At 36.5% G+C, this 16,455-nt stretch overlaps 1 protein-coding gene across 2 annotated transcripts in view; it reads left to right on the top strand.

The window, feature by feature from the left end:
* Positions 1-16,455, top strand: part of AP3S1 (adaptor related protein complex 3 subunit sigma 1) — a 70,511-nt gene that overhangs the window by 14,095 nt on the left and 39,961 nt on the right. For both annotated transcript variants that reach the window (XM_008014190.3, XM_008014191.3), the window contains exons 2-3: positions 9,004-9,095; positions 12,254-12,365. In XM_008014190.3, the coding sequence (XP_008012381.1) occupies positions 9,004-9,095; positions 12,254-12,365 (204 nt within the window). The remainder of the gene's footprint in view (positions 1-9,003; positions 9,096-12,253; positions 12,366-16,455) is intronic.

Below are 16,455 nucleotides of genomic sequence, written 5' to 3'. Positions count from 1 at the left end.
GGAAATAGTTTTATGTCAGCAGATACTTATTTAAGTTTAGCTTTAGCCTTTGGATGTTTGATTAAAATTTTAAGGCATTCTTTCCTATTTTTTAAATTCATTTTTAATTGACATAATAATTGTGCGTATTAATGGGGTACAGTGTGATGTTTTGATCTATGTATACATTATAAAAGGATTCAATCAAGCTAGTTAATATATCCAGCATCTTTTTTTTTTTAAAAGAGATATCATCTTGCTCTGTCTCCCAGGCTGGAGTGCCCTGATGCCCAGGCTGACAGGCAGTGGTGTGATCATTAGCTCACTGCAGCCTCAACCTTTTCAAGGGCTTCAAGGGATCCTTTTGGCTCGGCCTCCTTGGTAGCCAGGACTACAGGTGCCCGCCGCCATGCTCAACTAAGTTTTTGAAATGTTTTGTTTTATTTAGATGGGGTCTCACTTTGTAGCCTAGGATGGTATGAAATTCTTGGCTTCAAGTGATCCTTGGCCTTGGCCTCCCACCCGGCAACGTATCTGTCATCTCACCAACTTGTTATTTCTTTGTGGGGAGAATGTTAAAAATACATTCTTTTGGAAGTTTTAAAATATACATTATTGTTAACTGCAGTCACCATGCAGTTCAGTAGATCACAAAAACTTATTCCTCCAGTCTAACTGAAACTTTGTACCCGTTGATCAACATTTTTGCTTTCCCCATTCCTCCTTTTATTCCCACCACCAGTCTCTGGTAACCACCCTACTGATTTTCTTCATTGAGTATTGCCAGCATTCTAAGAAGATTCCAAGTGGCAGCAGTTGAAGTTCCTATGAGAAATTCTTTCACTGTCAATATAATGAAACATAGTTAAAGGTTAGCACAGTTGACCTCTTCCTTGATAAGCAGTAATATAATACAGAAAGATAACATTCCTTAAAAGAAAACTTCCTATAAGATCTTATTGTCCTTAGAATTCTAGAACTGACTTTTCAGATAAGGTCCAGAGGTAGTCTTAAAAATAAGTCACTGTTAATGCATGCTTATTATGTGCCAGATATCATTCTATGAGTATGTACATATATGTATAAAGTAAGTGTATGAACTCAGTTCTCACAACACCACCATGAGGTAGATACTATTGGTTTCTCTATGCTACAAATGAGGAAAACTCAGGCACAGAGAGGATAAGTAACTTGCCCAAAGTCACACAGTTAACAAAGAGTACATCCAGGAATAAACCCATATATCTGGTTGCAGATTATTTACGTTCCTCTTTCCCTTTTAGTTTGTTTCTTCAAGTTATACATACATATTGGTTAAAGAATCTAATAGTTTCATAAAGTTTATTATGAAAAATAACATTCCTTCATTTCTCCCTTTCCACAAGTAACTACTTTTAGCTGCTTTCAGTGTTTATGTACATGTGTCTAAATAATGTACTTGTTTTACTGCCTGACTTATTATTTGTAGACGTGGTTTATTCTGCTATTAAAATGGATTATTTGGCTGTTCTCTCCTCCACAACTAATTCCCAGTCCCCTCATAGTTATTTCATAATTTTGGTTAGATCAGTGTTTTGATGTTTACATTAATTTATTATGTAAACACTTTCTTCAGCCGAGCCATGTTGTAAACTGTACTGTTTTTTCTTTCCTGACACTTTGTTTTCCTTAAAGGTTGTAATTACCTTTTCTTTTGATGTAGTGTTTAATGCGCTTATCACTAATTTACATCTTTGCCAGTTGTCTAAATCTTATGCATCTTTTCTCCGTTTTATGTTCTTAAATTTTAAGTCTCTTCTGGAGCCTTTTGACGAAGGCCAATCCAGACCAGTTGTAAGGCACTCATGCAGGGATCTTTATTATTTTAGGGGATTCGTTTTGCATGTTTCCTGTGTTGGACCTCCTGTTGCTTCATTTCTTTATTATCTTGCCATGGAGGAGCCAGTAATACCCTCCAGTAATTTCTTGAGAAAAGGTCATGGGAAGTAGATTTTTTGTGACCTGGCATGCATGCCCAAAAATTCTTATGACTCCACATTGACTGCATATAAAAGTTTAGGTTTGAATTTTTTCTCAGAACTTTGATTATATGCTCCATTACCTTTTAGTTTCCAGTGTTGCTGTCTAAAAGTCTGAAGCAGTTCTGATTACTCATCTTTCATGTGTGATCATTTATACCTTCCAAAAAGTTGTAGATTCCTGTTTTGGGGGCAGAGTTTCTACAGTTTCACAGACCCTTGCCATGGGTCTGTTTTCATTTATTGTGCTGGGTACTTGATGGGTCCTTTGTAGAAACTTTTGTCCCCTACTGGAAACATTTCTTCATTTCCTGTTCTCGAGTCTCCTTTTTTCAGTTTTTCTGAATTTCTCTGGACTCTTCTACATTTCTTATTCTTTTTCTTTCATTTTCTATCTTTGTGCCCTTTGGCTCTATTTTCTCAACTTTATTTTCCAGTTTTCTACTGAATTTTTAAAATTTCTCCTTATATTTTAAATTCCCATGAGCTTCTTTATTTCTGAATTTCACTCTTTTATTGTATACTGTTATTTTATAGTTGCATTATCTTTTCTAACCTCTCATATTAATGATATATATTTTTAAATTTTCTTCTCTTTACTTGGTTTGTTTCCTCTGAGTTGCTTTTTCCCCTATTTTATGTTTAACTTTTTAAAAAAAATTATTTTTTTTTAATTTTTATTTTTTTATTATAGTTTAAGTTCTGGGATACATGTGCAGAATGAGAAGGTTTGTTACATAGGTATACACGTGCCATGGTGGTTTGCTGCACCTATATTAGAGTTGTCTTCAACTGTCCAATAATCCTTGATTGACTGCTCCTTTCTAAGGATAGAGTACTGAAAGCTGATTGGAAGCTCTCAATCCATGATTAGAGGTTGCCTGTGCGATCTTTACTTGAGGTAATCAAGCTAGGCAATTTAAGTAGTGTAGGAATTGGAATTGTTGTAACTACGACTCCCCAAATCTTCGTGACTTAACATAATAAAAGTTTGTTTCTCACTTACATAAAGTCCAGCGTTGGTGTTCTTGGTCAACTGGAACCTTTCATGTGGGCCTTTTTTTTTTTTTTTTTTAATCATTCTTGAGAAGGGGACAAAGGAACTTCTACATCTAGTTAGCATGGAAGATTTTGCAGGAATTTTCATGAGTGAGGCTTGAATAGTATATTTTTAACAACCTGATCATCTGGGAGGAAAAAAGATCTGATTTATACCATTTGCTGATCTTTGTGGTATAAATACTTTGCCATGACCAATTTCAGGCTACCAACAGGATGTCACCAAATGCAGAATTAGGAAGAGATACACCCAATAGACTTTCATGCCAGGTCTGGCATACCACAGACTACCAGCCACATTCCACTGGCCAGAACTGTGTTGTATGGCTCCACCTAAATTCAAGGGAGGGTGAAATTGTGTGCCCTGGAAGTAAGGGAACTAGATTTTAGTGAGCAGCTAACAGTTTTCTGTCATAGTTGGTATCTCCATTATCATTAACTTTATATCTAGTTGGAGTTCCTACAGAGTTATATTCCAATCTCCTGCCTAGATGGTGAAGAAGGCCTAGCGCTAGGTATTCTGAGAACTCTCATTAGACAGGATCTGGTGGTATCTGTACATTTACATAATCCCCATGTTTTCAATGTGGTCCCTGAATTTATTTTATGTTACTGTAACAAATTACCACAGACTTAGTGGCTTAAAACAACACAAACTTATCGTTGTATGGTTCTTTGGGTTAGAAGTCAGACGTGGGTTTTACTGGACTAAAATCAAGGTATTGGTATAGCTGCATCCCTTTCTGGAGGCTCTAGGGGCGAATCTATGTTCTTGTCTTTTCCAGCTCCTAGAGGCCACCCTCATTCCTTGCTTATGGCTTCCATTCCCCATGTTCATAGCCAGCTGCATAGCATATCTCTGATTCTTTTTCTGTGTCATATCTCCCTCTGACCACAGCCCAGGAAAGATTCTCAGATTTTAAAGTACCATGCCATGCAGTTAGCCCCACCTATATAATCTGGGATAATATCTTCATCTCAGAGTCCTTAATCACATCTGCAAAGGCGTTTGTCATGTTAACCACATATTTACAGGTTCCGGGGATTAGGGTGTTGTCATTTTTTGGTGGACCAGTTTTCTGCCTACCACAATACCACTTGCTCTCCGAAGACCCTCCCTTTGATCTATTCCTAGTAATAAGATTAAGAACGTTTCTTGGGGATGGTAGTGGGAATTTAGTGATCCTTCTGCTTTTTAAACAAACTTTTAGTCCTTATTTTACACTACTGTCTTCATCCTCACTTCCAGACATATGTAAAAGCACCAATTCATGAGTTTTTGCCTATTTTGTGACACAAATTGAGTTAGTTTTATGATTTCCCTCTCACCATTTAGGATTAAATTTTCTGAGAATACTTTAACACTTACTTAAACGCTTTCAAGATTTTGTTGTTCTTGTCTTCCTTTCCCATTCTCCTCATCCTTGTGTGTTTATGCCTTTACTGAAAGAAACCCTTTAATATTGTTTTAGCTGGGGTTTGGGCAGACAACAAATGCAGATGTGTGTTTAATTTACCATCTTAATTAGAACACAGCTTGCACTTTTAACTTCTATACCATACTGCCTTAACTTTATTGCCTCTTTTTTTGTGTGTAAGGTAACTCAGATTTTGGGTAATATAAATGGATGTGGATCTTGTCTTCTAGATTACAAATTTATTTATTCAGTACACTTTTATTGGCTACTCTACATCAACCACTTTGCTGAGCATTTCAAATACAAAGCTCAGATTCTGGTGTTGGAATTCAGACCACCACAAAGGAAATTTGAGCACATTGTTATAAGTGTATGATAGGAATAGAAACAATACCAAAGAAACATGGAGAAAGAAAGGACTACTTTTAATTGAGAGTCAGGAAAGACTTCATAGAAGTCGTAATGTTCTAGCTGTGTCTTAGAAAGGGTGTTGCTGGAGAATGGAGTGAGGAAGTTGTTCCCAGACAGAAGTGGGAAAATATGAAGAAGGTGAATGGTAAGAAGTTCATTGTGGCTGGAGCAGATTATATGGGGGAGAAGAAAGAGATGATGAAACTTCAGGGATTAGTCTGGCTTAGATATTGGAGAACGTTTTATGGCATGGTAGGGAGTTTTTATTTAGGTCAAATAAAAGCTAGAGATCTTTAAGAAAGGAAGTAGCATGGCTTACACATCTTTGGTTAAATTTATTTCTAAGTTTTTTAAAAAATTTCTTGTTGTTTGGGATGATATTGTGAATGAATTTTTAAAAATTATTATTTAAAAAAATTTTTTGGAGGCAGGGTCTTGCTCTGTCATCCAGACTGGATTGTGGTGGGATGATCTTGGCTCACTGTAACCTCCACCTCCCAGGCTCAAGCAATCCTCCTACCTCAGCCTCCCAAGTAGCTGGGACTACAGACATGCACTAGCATGCCTGGGTAATTTGTTGTAGAGACAGGGTTTTGCCATGTTGCCCAGGCTGGTCTCAAACTCCTAGACTCAAGAGATCATCCCACCTCAGTCTCCCAAAGTGTTGAGATTGCAGACGTGAGTCACTGAACCAGGCCAAAATTTTTCTTTTCTTTTTTTTTTGAGATGGGGTCTCGCTGTGTTGCCCAGGCTGATCTTGAACTTCTGGGCTCAAGTGATGATCCCCCTTGGCCTCCCAAAGTGCTGAGATTATAGGTGTGAACCACTGTGCACAACTGAGAATCATTCATATTTAAGGGCATGGTTCGGTTCTTTCTTTAACTTACTTTTTATAGGATTCCATTGTACAATTACATTCCGTAATTTATCCTTCTGTGACTGGTGGACATTTGGGTCCTTTTCAACTTTTCTTATTACAAACAGTGCTTTTATGAACATTCTTCTGTTTGTCTCCTGGTACAGAGGTTAAGAGATTTTTTTATGTACGGTTGACCCTTGCAAGGCTCCACTTACACACAGCTTTTTTTCAGTAAATATATTGGGAAATTTTTTGGAGATTTTTGACAAATTGAAAACACTTGCAAATTGTATAACCTAGAAATAAAAAAAAAAAAAGTTTGAAGGTATGTCATCAATGCATAAAACAGTAGATACTAGCTTATTTTATCATTTACTGCCATAAAATATATACAAATCCATCATAAAAAGTTAAAATGTATCAAAATTTATGCAAACACTTAGAGACTGGATATGGTGCTACTCTCGGTACGTGGTGCTACTCTCAGTGGAGAGAACTGTAAACAAATGGAAAGATGCAGTATTAAATTATAACTGTATAAAATTAACTGTGCTTTATACTGTACTAGTGTAGTAATTCCAATATTCTGTTGCTATTGTGGTAAATTCAGGTGTTTTGAGAATCTGCTTAAAATGCTGTGTGATGCTAATCATCTCTTGGTAAGCAGTTTGTATCTTTAGTAAATTGCACATCACAGTAAAAAGTGCTTTCTCTCAATTCCTGTGTAATTTGTTGTCATGTTTGTTATAATATCATAAACCTTGACGTGCTACTAGTGATGTTGGAAGTGCTCCCAAGCAGCAGAGAAATGTCATGACACTACAGGAAGAAGTTAAATTGCTTGATATGCACCTTAGATAGAGGTCTGTGGCTGTGGTTGCCCACTATTTCAAGATAAATGAATCCAGCAAAAGGACTATCATAAAGAAAATAAAATTCATGGCCAGGCACAGTGGCTCATGCCTGTAATCCCAGCACTTTGGGAGGCCAAGGCAGGCAGATGACTTGAGGTCAGGAGTTCAAGACCAGCCTGGCCAACATGGCAAAACCCCATTTCTACTACAAATACAAAAATTATGGCTGGACGCGGTAGCTCACACCTGTAATCCTAGCCCTTTGGGAGACTGAGGTAGGTGGATCACCTGAGGTCGAGTTCAAGACCAGCCTGGCCAACATGGTGAAACCTCATCTCTACTAAAAATACAAAAATTAGCTGGGCATGGTGGTGGGCGCCTGTAATCCCAGCTACTTGGGAGGCTGAGGCAGGAGAACCGCTTGAACCCAGGAGGCGGAGGTTGTGGTGAGTGAGATCATGCCATTACACTCCAGCCTGGGCAACAGAGCAAAAACTCTGTCTTGGTAAAATAAAATAGAAATAAATTAAAATAAAATAAAATAGAAACAAAAATTAGCTGGGCATGGTGGCAGGCACCTGTAATCCCAGCTACTCTGGAGGCTGAGATAGGAGAATTGCCTGAACCCTGGTGGTGGGTTGCAGTGAACCGAGATTGCACCGGTGTACTCCATCCAGCCTGGGCAACAGAGGGAGACTCCATCTAAAAAAAAAAAAAAAAGAAAAGAATATTCATGAATCTGTAGCTATAGCTATGCCAATGTGTGAGAAAACTGCACCTTTTGCAAAATCCCTTTTTATCTAATATTGAAAATCCAGCTCTTATGTGGGCACAGGAATGCTGTAAGAAAGGCATACCTATAGAATATGATTTGAGAAAAAGTGAAGTCATTATATGATAACATAAAGCATAAGGAAGGTAAAGGATCTAAAGCTGGAGAATTTAATGCCAGCAAAGGATGGTTTGTTGCTTATAGAAAGAGGTTTGACTTTTAAAATGTCATGATGACAGATTGTTAAGAGAAAAAGTATAGCTGAGTTACATTTTTGGGGAGTCAAAACTTATACGTAGATTTCCAAGTGCATGGGGGATTGGCATCCCTAACCGCCACATTGTTCAAGGGTCAACTGTCTGTGTAATTGCCAATGCTCAATTGTTTTTGATCTTCAAAAACTGGTTTCATGTGGTTTAGAATAGTATCTAGGAGAGAAAGTGCTGGTTAATAAAACTGTTTCCCCAAGTGATTATATGTTTACCCTACCACTAGTGAGGTGAGAGTTTCTTTGGCTCTACATCTTTGTCAACATTTTATACTATCATATTCTTATACTTTTGCCAATATGGTACATGTGGAACTATCTCGTTGTTTTAATTTATATTTCACTTAATTGCTACTGAGGTTTAGTAGCTTTTTATTTCTTTGTGGACCATTCACATCTTTTCACACCTGTGAAATTGGTGTTCATGATCTTGTTCAGTTTTCTATTGCAGTGTTTAGGAAGCTGACTCCTGTTTTGTTTTGTTTTGTTTTGTTTTGTTTTGTTTTGTTTTGTTTGAGATGGAGTCTCACTCTGTCACCAGGCTGGAGTGCAGTGGCGCGATCTTAGCTCACTGTAATCTCTGCCCCCTGGCTTCAAGCGATTCTCCTGCTTCAGCCTCCCGAGTAGCTAGGATTACAGGCACGTGCCACCACACCCAGCTGTTTTTGTATTTTCAGTAGAGATGGGGTTTCACCATGTTGGCCAGGATGGTCTCAATCTCCTGACCTTGTGATCCACCCGCCCCGGCCTCTCAAAGTGCTGGGATTACAGGCATGAGCCACTGTGCCTGGTCAGGATGCTGACTCTTACTGGAATATGAATTGCTTAGTCCAGCTTAACAAATATTTATTGAGCCAATCCTTGGCTTTAGATCAGCTTATATAAAGATGAGTAAGATATATGGACTCTTACCTCAGTCTGTATTTAGTAAAGGTTAAACTTAATTGGAAGCTCCATAGTTCTATTTCTTTTCTCCATTCAAATATAGATTAGCTATGCTATTTATAACTTTACCTTTCTGATTCAGTTTACTCATTCGTAAGATAATCAGCTTTGACTAACATTTAGTTTCCCTTTTACCAGTGTGTGTAATTCATCTAATATTTTTTCTTGTTGGTTTTTGAAACTTAGAAATATGTTACTTTTATTATAGTGGTAAATATAAATACTTGGTTTTTTCTTTTCTTTTTCATCAAAAAATGTTGAGTTTTGCTTCTGTAAGGTGTAATTTAAGTCACTTCTCCAAGGACCCCTCTCCTAGATGAATTTCTCAGATACATATTACTACCTTTGATTTTAAAAATTCTTAAAATGCTATTACACCTATACCCTCCGTCCTAATATATATGAATTATTCTTCCTCAGAGTGAAGATACACAACAGCAAATCATCAGGGAGACTTTCCATTTGGTATCTAAGAGAGATGAAAATGTTTGTAATTTCCTAGAAGGAGGATTGTAAGTAAAGCATTTCATAGACATTTCTAAGTTTTGACTATATGATTAAAATATATACTGTTTAATCAGTTTATGGTAAAAGTTTTCTAATTTTGATTAATTGGATTAGGTGAATTAATTGCCACCTATGTTAGCTATAAATCTAACTTAAAGAATTATTTTTTAAAGATATGAAATCTTTTTTTCCCTCTTAAAAATTTTAAAGGGAATTTTATATAAAGGTAATATATTAATGGTAAAAATTCCAACATTACAGGGAAGCATAAAATGTAAAATAAGAATCTCTCAACCTTAGTCCTTCTACCCAATTTCTTGTGTATCCTTCTAGAAAATTGTTTGTATAGATTAACATATGAAGTATGTTATACGTGTTGACTAACATACAACCTTAAAATTTTTATTTATGAGATTACGCTTATATGCTCATTTGCATGTTGCTGGTTCTCAGTATGTTCAAAAACTTTGCATATAAACACATCTAGGACAAGCTTATTCTTTTTAATGACTATAGAGTATTCCTTTGTGTGAATGTGCATAAAAATTAGATTACATATTTTATTTTACTATTACAATACTGAAGTCTGTTTTTCAAATATACCTAATTCAGCTAATCAATTTTTCTATTTTAAAATGAATAAGAATATTGCCAAATATTACAAATAAATACTTTTAAACTAATAGCTTCCATGAAAACAGTTTGTTATCAAACATGAATCAGTCAGAGAAACCTAGAATTTTCTGTATTTTAATGTGTATGATGGATGAGAAATACTCTGGATAACAGGGAATCCATGGTCATAAGTTACTTTTTATCATGTGGAACACTTAACTTGGGTTTCCTAAAAGGTTATATCATGCTATCCTTAAATGTCCAATACATACTTAAAAATGTTTCTGTTAACTCAAGGCTTCTAATTCAATAATTGAGACAAGTGTACCTGCTTCTGTTTTTGAATTTTACTTGTATTGATTCAACTTTAGTTGTCTTTGACATTACTGTCACTTCCTCTCATCCTAGTCTCTTGATTTCTTATCTCCTAGGAAACTTACCACCCAGCACAGTGTGCACTGCATTTAGAAGTAAGAACCTGATTAATCTAACTAGGATGCTATTTGAAATAGAAATTGTGGCTTGAAATTGCGATTGTTCTTTTTTAACCTTACAAAAAATAGAAAGCAAATATTGCAGCAGAGATGAGGCTACACATCTAGTTTAATCCTAGTTTTGTTACTAACAGGCTGATTTTCTTGGACAGGTCACTTAAATTCTTGGGCCTCAGTTTTCTCCTCTATAAAATGAGTTATTTGGACTAACAGGATTTCTCAATCCTGTGGTTGTATATGATGTATTGCATTCTGTACAGGAATTTTTATCAGTGTTATACTATAGCTTAAAGATAAAATTATATTTTTAAAGGCAAAATATATACTTGCCACGTTAATATTTTTGCTTGCTTTTAATAGCATTAATGGCCTCTTTGAAACTTATATTCTTCAGAAGTTTGCTCTCCTTTTAAAGTAAAGCAGAAGTTTTAAGATAATCACTAAATTGCTGATTCAGAATGAAGTGAAGCCTCCTATTTGTGTTCTTTTTACCTCTTTCAGGGAACAATTGCAGTCACAGTCTATAAATACACTCTCAGAATCTTTAAATTGCATGTAGATATTTTTAAATTAAATATCTTCTCTAGAGGAGTAGCTAGGATAGTAGGAAATTTTTATTCTTGTCAAAGATCATTTCTCCTTTTGCTATTAGAGGACATAGAAGCAGTGTATACCTTGAGAAGTTGTTTCTACAGAACTTGTAAGTTTAGTATTATTTTTACTGCATAAAAAATAGATGCTGGCCGGGCATGGTGGCTCACACCTGTAATCCTAGCATTTTGGGAGGCCTAGGCATGCAGATCTCCTGAGCTCAGGAGTTCGAGACCAGCCCCATCTCTACTAAAAGTACAAAAATCAGCCGGGTGTGGTGGTACGCGCTTGTAATCCCAGCTACTTTAGTGGCTTGAAGCCAGGAGGCGGAGGCTGCTGAGATAGCGCCACCCAGGCTCTGTCACAGCCTGGGTGACAGAGTGAAACTCTGTCTCAAAAAGAAAGAAGAGAGAGAGAGAGAAAGAAATGCCATTTTCCTATATTCTGTTGGGATGGATGTTAGTTTACTTTTGGTTTCATATAACCTTGATTATAAATTATGTTAAGTGTTTAGGGGTCTTTTAAGAAGGTGAATTCATTATTGCAGACTTAACTATGAAGTAGCTAAACTATATTTAGAAAATTATAAGATGTTTGGAATGATTCCTAAATTATTATTTTTAAAATACTAAAATTCCAATCATTATAAATAAAAGTATTTCATTAAAGAATTTAGTATCCTAGCTTAGTTTTCTTGCATTTATATTTCAAAACAATGTAATTCTGGAAGAGATCTTGATGGTGAATCTATCCAAAACTTAAGAAGTGTCATTCTTCTTTTTTTTCTAGTTGATAATCAGTTTTAAGCTGTGTAACTTACTGTGACGTATGGAGTTAAATCTAGTAAGCACTTACAAATGCCCCATGATCTAATTTCTGCCTACTTCTCTGACTTTATCATTTACTAATCTTTTCTTATCTACTGGCCTTTTTTCTCTTCCCTGAACATACATACTTTGTTCTTGATGAAATGGCCGTTTATTACTTACTACCTTAGCTTGAAATGCTCTTCTCTAAATTTTTTCCAAGCGAGCTCCTTATCATTAGATCTCAGCTTAAATGTCACTCTTGCTTAATATTCAGCCTGAAATAGGGAACCCATCAATATATCATCATTGTATTTTGATTCTCAGTGTAACACTTGCCACTATCTGATGATGTTCTGATATGTTTGTTTATTGCTCCTTCCCCACTACCAGTACCTGGCACACAGTAGTTACTCAGAGAACGGTTTAATGAATGAATGAACTGAAATTAAGCACTGGCTTCTTTTACTTGATATTGCTAAAGAAAACAGCCATCTTAATTTACCTAGTCTCTGAATAAGTTCACTTAAATGCTTTGCCATTGAATGTCACCTTTCGTTTGACAACTGGTTTTTAAACAAATTGTCAGTTTGCTTGAGCTAATGAAAATGTTTTGCATTTTGTTTCCAATAACATTACAATTTTTTTGTCATTTAGATTAATTGGAGGATCTGACAACAAACTGATTTATAGACATTACGCAACGTTATATTTTGTCTTCTGTGTGGATTCCTCAGAAAGTGAACTTGGCATTTTAGATCTAATTCAAGTAAGTTAACACTTGCTTCTTACTATCTTAAATAACAGTTTGGCATTTAAATTTTTAAAAACTTATATGTTTTAAATTTTCTAAAATGATGTTAGTAAGAAATAAAGCATTTCATAATAGATATTTTGTTGGTAAAAGTGGTCAAAGGACATAGAAACAAGCAAACATTTGATCTGATTAAAACTATCATAACTAATTTCATCATGACCTTTTATCTTGCTCATGTAAGTTACAGCAAGGAGCTCAAGACTCGTGGGTTTCTTAACACATGTATCCAAAACTAACCCTAAAACCTACCTCTGTGTTTCCTGAAAATCTTTCATAAAGTCTCTGGAACTCAAGGTCAGTCATCAGCAAATTTCTTTTTATCTTCAGCCTCTTCTGTTAATATTACTTTAATTTTGCTCTAAACTAAATCTTGCTTCCCTGATGATACTACCTGCAACCCTTTCAGGTAGTGGCCATTTTCTCTCCTGCTTCTTTCTGCCTTTGAACCTGGAAGTGTACTCTTAGCTTCTCGTTACATTTTCCAGACCATTCTTTCTTCTCAAACACCTCCGAATTTTATCTTATGTTGTCAGACTATACCACCTTCTATCCATTTAGTTATAGTCATCACTCATCTCCATCTCTCATTCAGTGGAGATTTTGTTAAGAATTGTGAAGTGTCTGAGATTTGCTTTACTTGCAAGCTAAGAAGTTAACCTGCCATAATTTCATGGATGCTGGCACAAGACAGGAGATTTCTGGGCCAGAGACAAAGGACCTTATTACTAATAGCAAAAACTTTAGCTAAAGTGACAGCATTTGCTTGCACGAATTCTCTGATTCCCAAGGGGTGATATGAAGAGGTCCAGATGATACCTGCACATACCATGGATTAAATGACAGATGAGGAACACCAAGCTTAGGGAACTGGAATCTTTTATAATGGATACTAAGCTTGTCTGCCCTTGTTTGGAAGGAGGAGACTGTCTCTTCCAAGAGTGTAAGGAAACCTATCCTTTGCTGTGGAAGAAGACACTGTCTATTTTCCAGGGCTGTTTGATACACAAGCATGCTTAAAAAGATAGCCCAGAACAAAGACAGTCCATGCCTCTGCTCACAATATGTGCGGAAACACGAGATCCATGGAAAATTGTCTCCTAATAGATTATGGTTCTTGGTTTACTGGCATTCATTCCAGTACTGCTTGTTTTGTAATTCTCGGTGATTCCATTGTTCATATGTATAATTCTTCTAATATCCTGGTGTCTTCAAATCTGAAACTCCTCTCTTCCGATAAATTTTGCCCTGCATTCCATCTCACTATGTACCCACTTTATATTTTATCTTTGTCTAAACTATAACCCCTCCATAATCTCAATTTCACAGTTTTGAAGTGTTTAGACCTGTTGGAACCCTCAGTTTTAAAAATCTATTTTTTTTCAGTCTCTGATTTTACTGATCTTACTTTCTTTATGCAGCTTAAATTTCATAGTCATGATAGTGATATAGCCTTGTGTACACTTAACTCCTTGTCCACACCCATACATCTGAACACACCTAGAGGAAAAAAAAAGTAACCATGTTTACCAGTCTCACTTTAAATTAATGATCCCTTAGCTCAGTGAGTCCTTTATGCTACCCAAGAATCATTTTCTGTTTCCCCGGTCCATTTACTCTCCCATACCTCTAGATGACTACTCATACAGTCTCCTCTCTCCTAGAATATCTAGCACTTTTAGCACCTTGCTTCCCAGTACACAGATAAAATTGGCTTTTGAAGTTATCAAGAAGGAGGCATGGTTTGAGCTCTAGTTGGTGTTGCAGAATAGACAAGAAATTAACCCAGGCAGACAGCTTAGGTAATAAATTCTTAGCACTGTGGCTAAGGCTTTAAAAATAGAAACATTGTGGCCAAATGTGGTAGTTCACACCTGTAATCCTAGCACTTTGGGAGGCTGAGCTGAGCAGATCACTTGAGCCCAGGAGTTCGAGACCAGCCTCGGCAACATGGCAAAACCCCGTCTCTACAAAAATTAACGAGGCATGCTGTTCTGCACCTGTAGTCCCGGCCACTCGGGAGGCTGAGGCGGGAGTCAGAGAGGATGGCTTGTAGTGAGCCGAGATTGTACCACTCACTCCAGCCCAGGTAACAGAGTGAGACCCTGTCTCAAAAAAATATAAATAAAAACATTGTTGGCCGGGCGCGGTGGCTCAAGCCTGTAATCCCAGCACTTTGGGAGGCCGAGACGGGTGGATCACGAGGTCAGGAGATCGAGACCATCCTGGCTAATATGGTGAAACCCCATCTCTACTAAAAAATACAAAAAATTAGCCGGGCGAGGTGGCGGGTGCCTGTAGTCCCAGCTACTCCGGAGGCTGAGGCAGGAGAATGGCGTAAACCCGGGAGGCGGAGCTTGCAGTGAGCTGAGATCCGGCCACTGCACTCCAGCCTGGGCAACAGAGCGAGACTCCGTCTCAAAAAAAAAAACATTGTTAATAAAATAAAAAAGAAGATAAATGATAAATGGATCTATTCATTTGCCACATTACTCTTAAATCTATAATTCTTAAACTGGGTTTTTGGGAGGAGCCAGGTATCAAATGAAACCACAACATAATCATGGCACATATTCCTGGTATATGTTTTTCCTTTGTTTTGAAGATTGGTGGCAATGAGGAAATGAAAGTAAACATGTATATATTATGAGGTAGAATACAAAATTTTAATAATATTTAAAGCTCTAAGTGGAGACTTGAAAGAAATTTTGAGCTTGAAGGAAAGGTGCCCCGAGATCCCTTGGGTATATGTTCACTTTCCTCTTGGGGCCTACTTGAGAAACACTGCTAAGTTTTGTTTTGCTTTCTCAAGGCTTTTCTAGTAAAGAAAAAGAAGCCAAATCTTGCTTTTGATAACATTGAAGGGTTGATCAGGACTATATATTGCATTGCCTTGTAACTTTGTTTATTCTTACATTTCTTAGTTTATCCCACCTAGGGGAGTAATTAATTCATTTTATCCTTATGTCAAGAGAGCATTATATTTTTACAGAAAAAAAATTAATGCAGAACTGTGTTTTCTATTTCTCTGTTACTCATGACTGAAGAGAGTGGTGGACACGCACACTGTGTTCCAAAACACTGTTTACTTGCCTGAGCCTAGCCACTAGAATTATAGGAAGACAAACAGGAAAAAGTGTACCGTTTCAAATTTAGTCTCTTATTTAAGAGAAATATTGCAATTAAGAAAGACCAAAGCAAATGTGTGTTTTCCTAGAGGTAAATCAGAAGTATTTTATGCTTGTGTCCTGAGATTAAGTCCTCACCATTGATTATTATTTTGATACTGTGGTTGATCTTGTTATGAGAAGGTAGTTCTGTCTCCAAAGGGGATTAGATGGGGAGTTTTCAAAGAACAAACATGCTATTAATATGTCATATCCGAAGTAAATTCTGTCGTGTACTCATGGAAAGTGGAACCTGTCTTCTGTGGTTTGCAAAATTTTTTAGCCATGCTTCACACGTTGATCATTTGTTTTGATATTAGGTGACATATAGAAGAAAGGATTTCAGGAGGACTTTGTCATTTTCCTATTACTAAAGTAGGCTAGAGCTGTTTTTACAATACCCCTGAGTTACCACATGCTGATGTATTGTGTCACAAAAAAAGAAGATTTCTGTAATTCACCTTATAGGTACTATGTCTATCACTACCAGAAACATGTTGGAAGTTCTTTGGTTGTGATCTTTCCCCTTCAATTACCACAGTTCATTAAATACTGAAGAGGAAGTGTACTGAGCATACATGAGTCAGTCACTTTAAAAATATTGGTTGAATAAACAAAGATGGAAGTGAGTAGCTTATTGTTTCTGCTGCTGTTTCATCAAATAGCTGTTCAGAGAGAACTGATTTTCTTAGTTTGTTCATTCTCTAGTTTGGAGAAAGGCAATTTTAATGTAAAAAGTAAAAGTGGAAAATTATAAACCAAGAGAGTTTACATCAAAACCTCTTGGTCTTGCATATTCTTTTAGAGAACAGATCAAGAAAACTCAGCATATAACTATTAAACCTATGCTTATAATTTTGATATTTTAAATATTAAAG

This window comes from Chlorocebus sabaeus, chromosome 23 (assembly GCF_047675955.1).
Source record: "Chlorocebus sabaeus isolate Y175 chromosome 23, mChlSab1.0.hap1, whole genome shotgun sequence".
Classification (NCBI taxonomy): Eukaryota; Metazoa; Chordata; class Mammalia; order Primates; family Cercopithecidae; genus Chlorocebus; species Chlorocebus sabaeus.
Note: the sequence above shows the minus strand (reverse complement) of the source record. Positions and strands in the feature narration are given on the sequence as shown.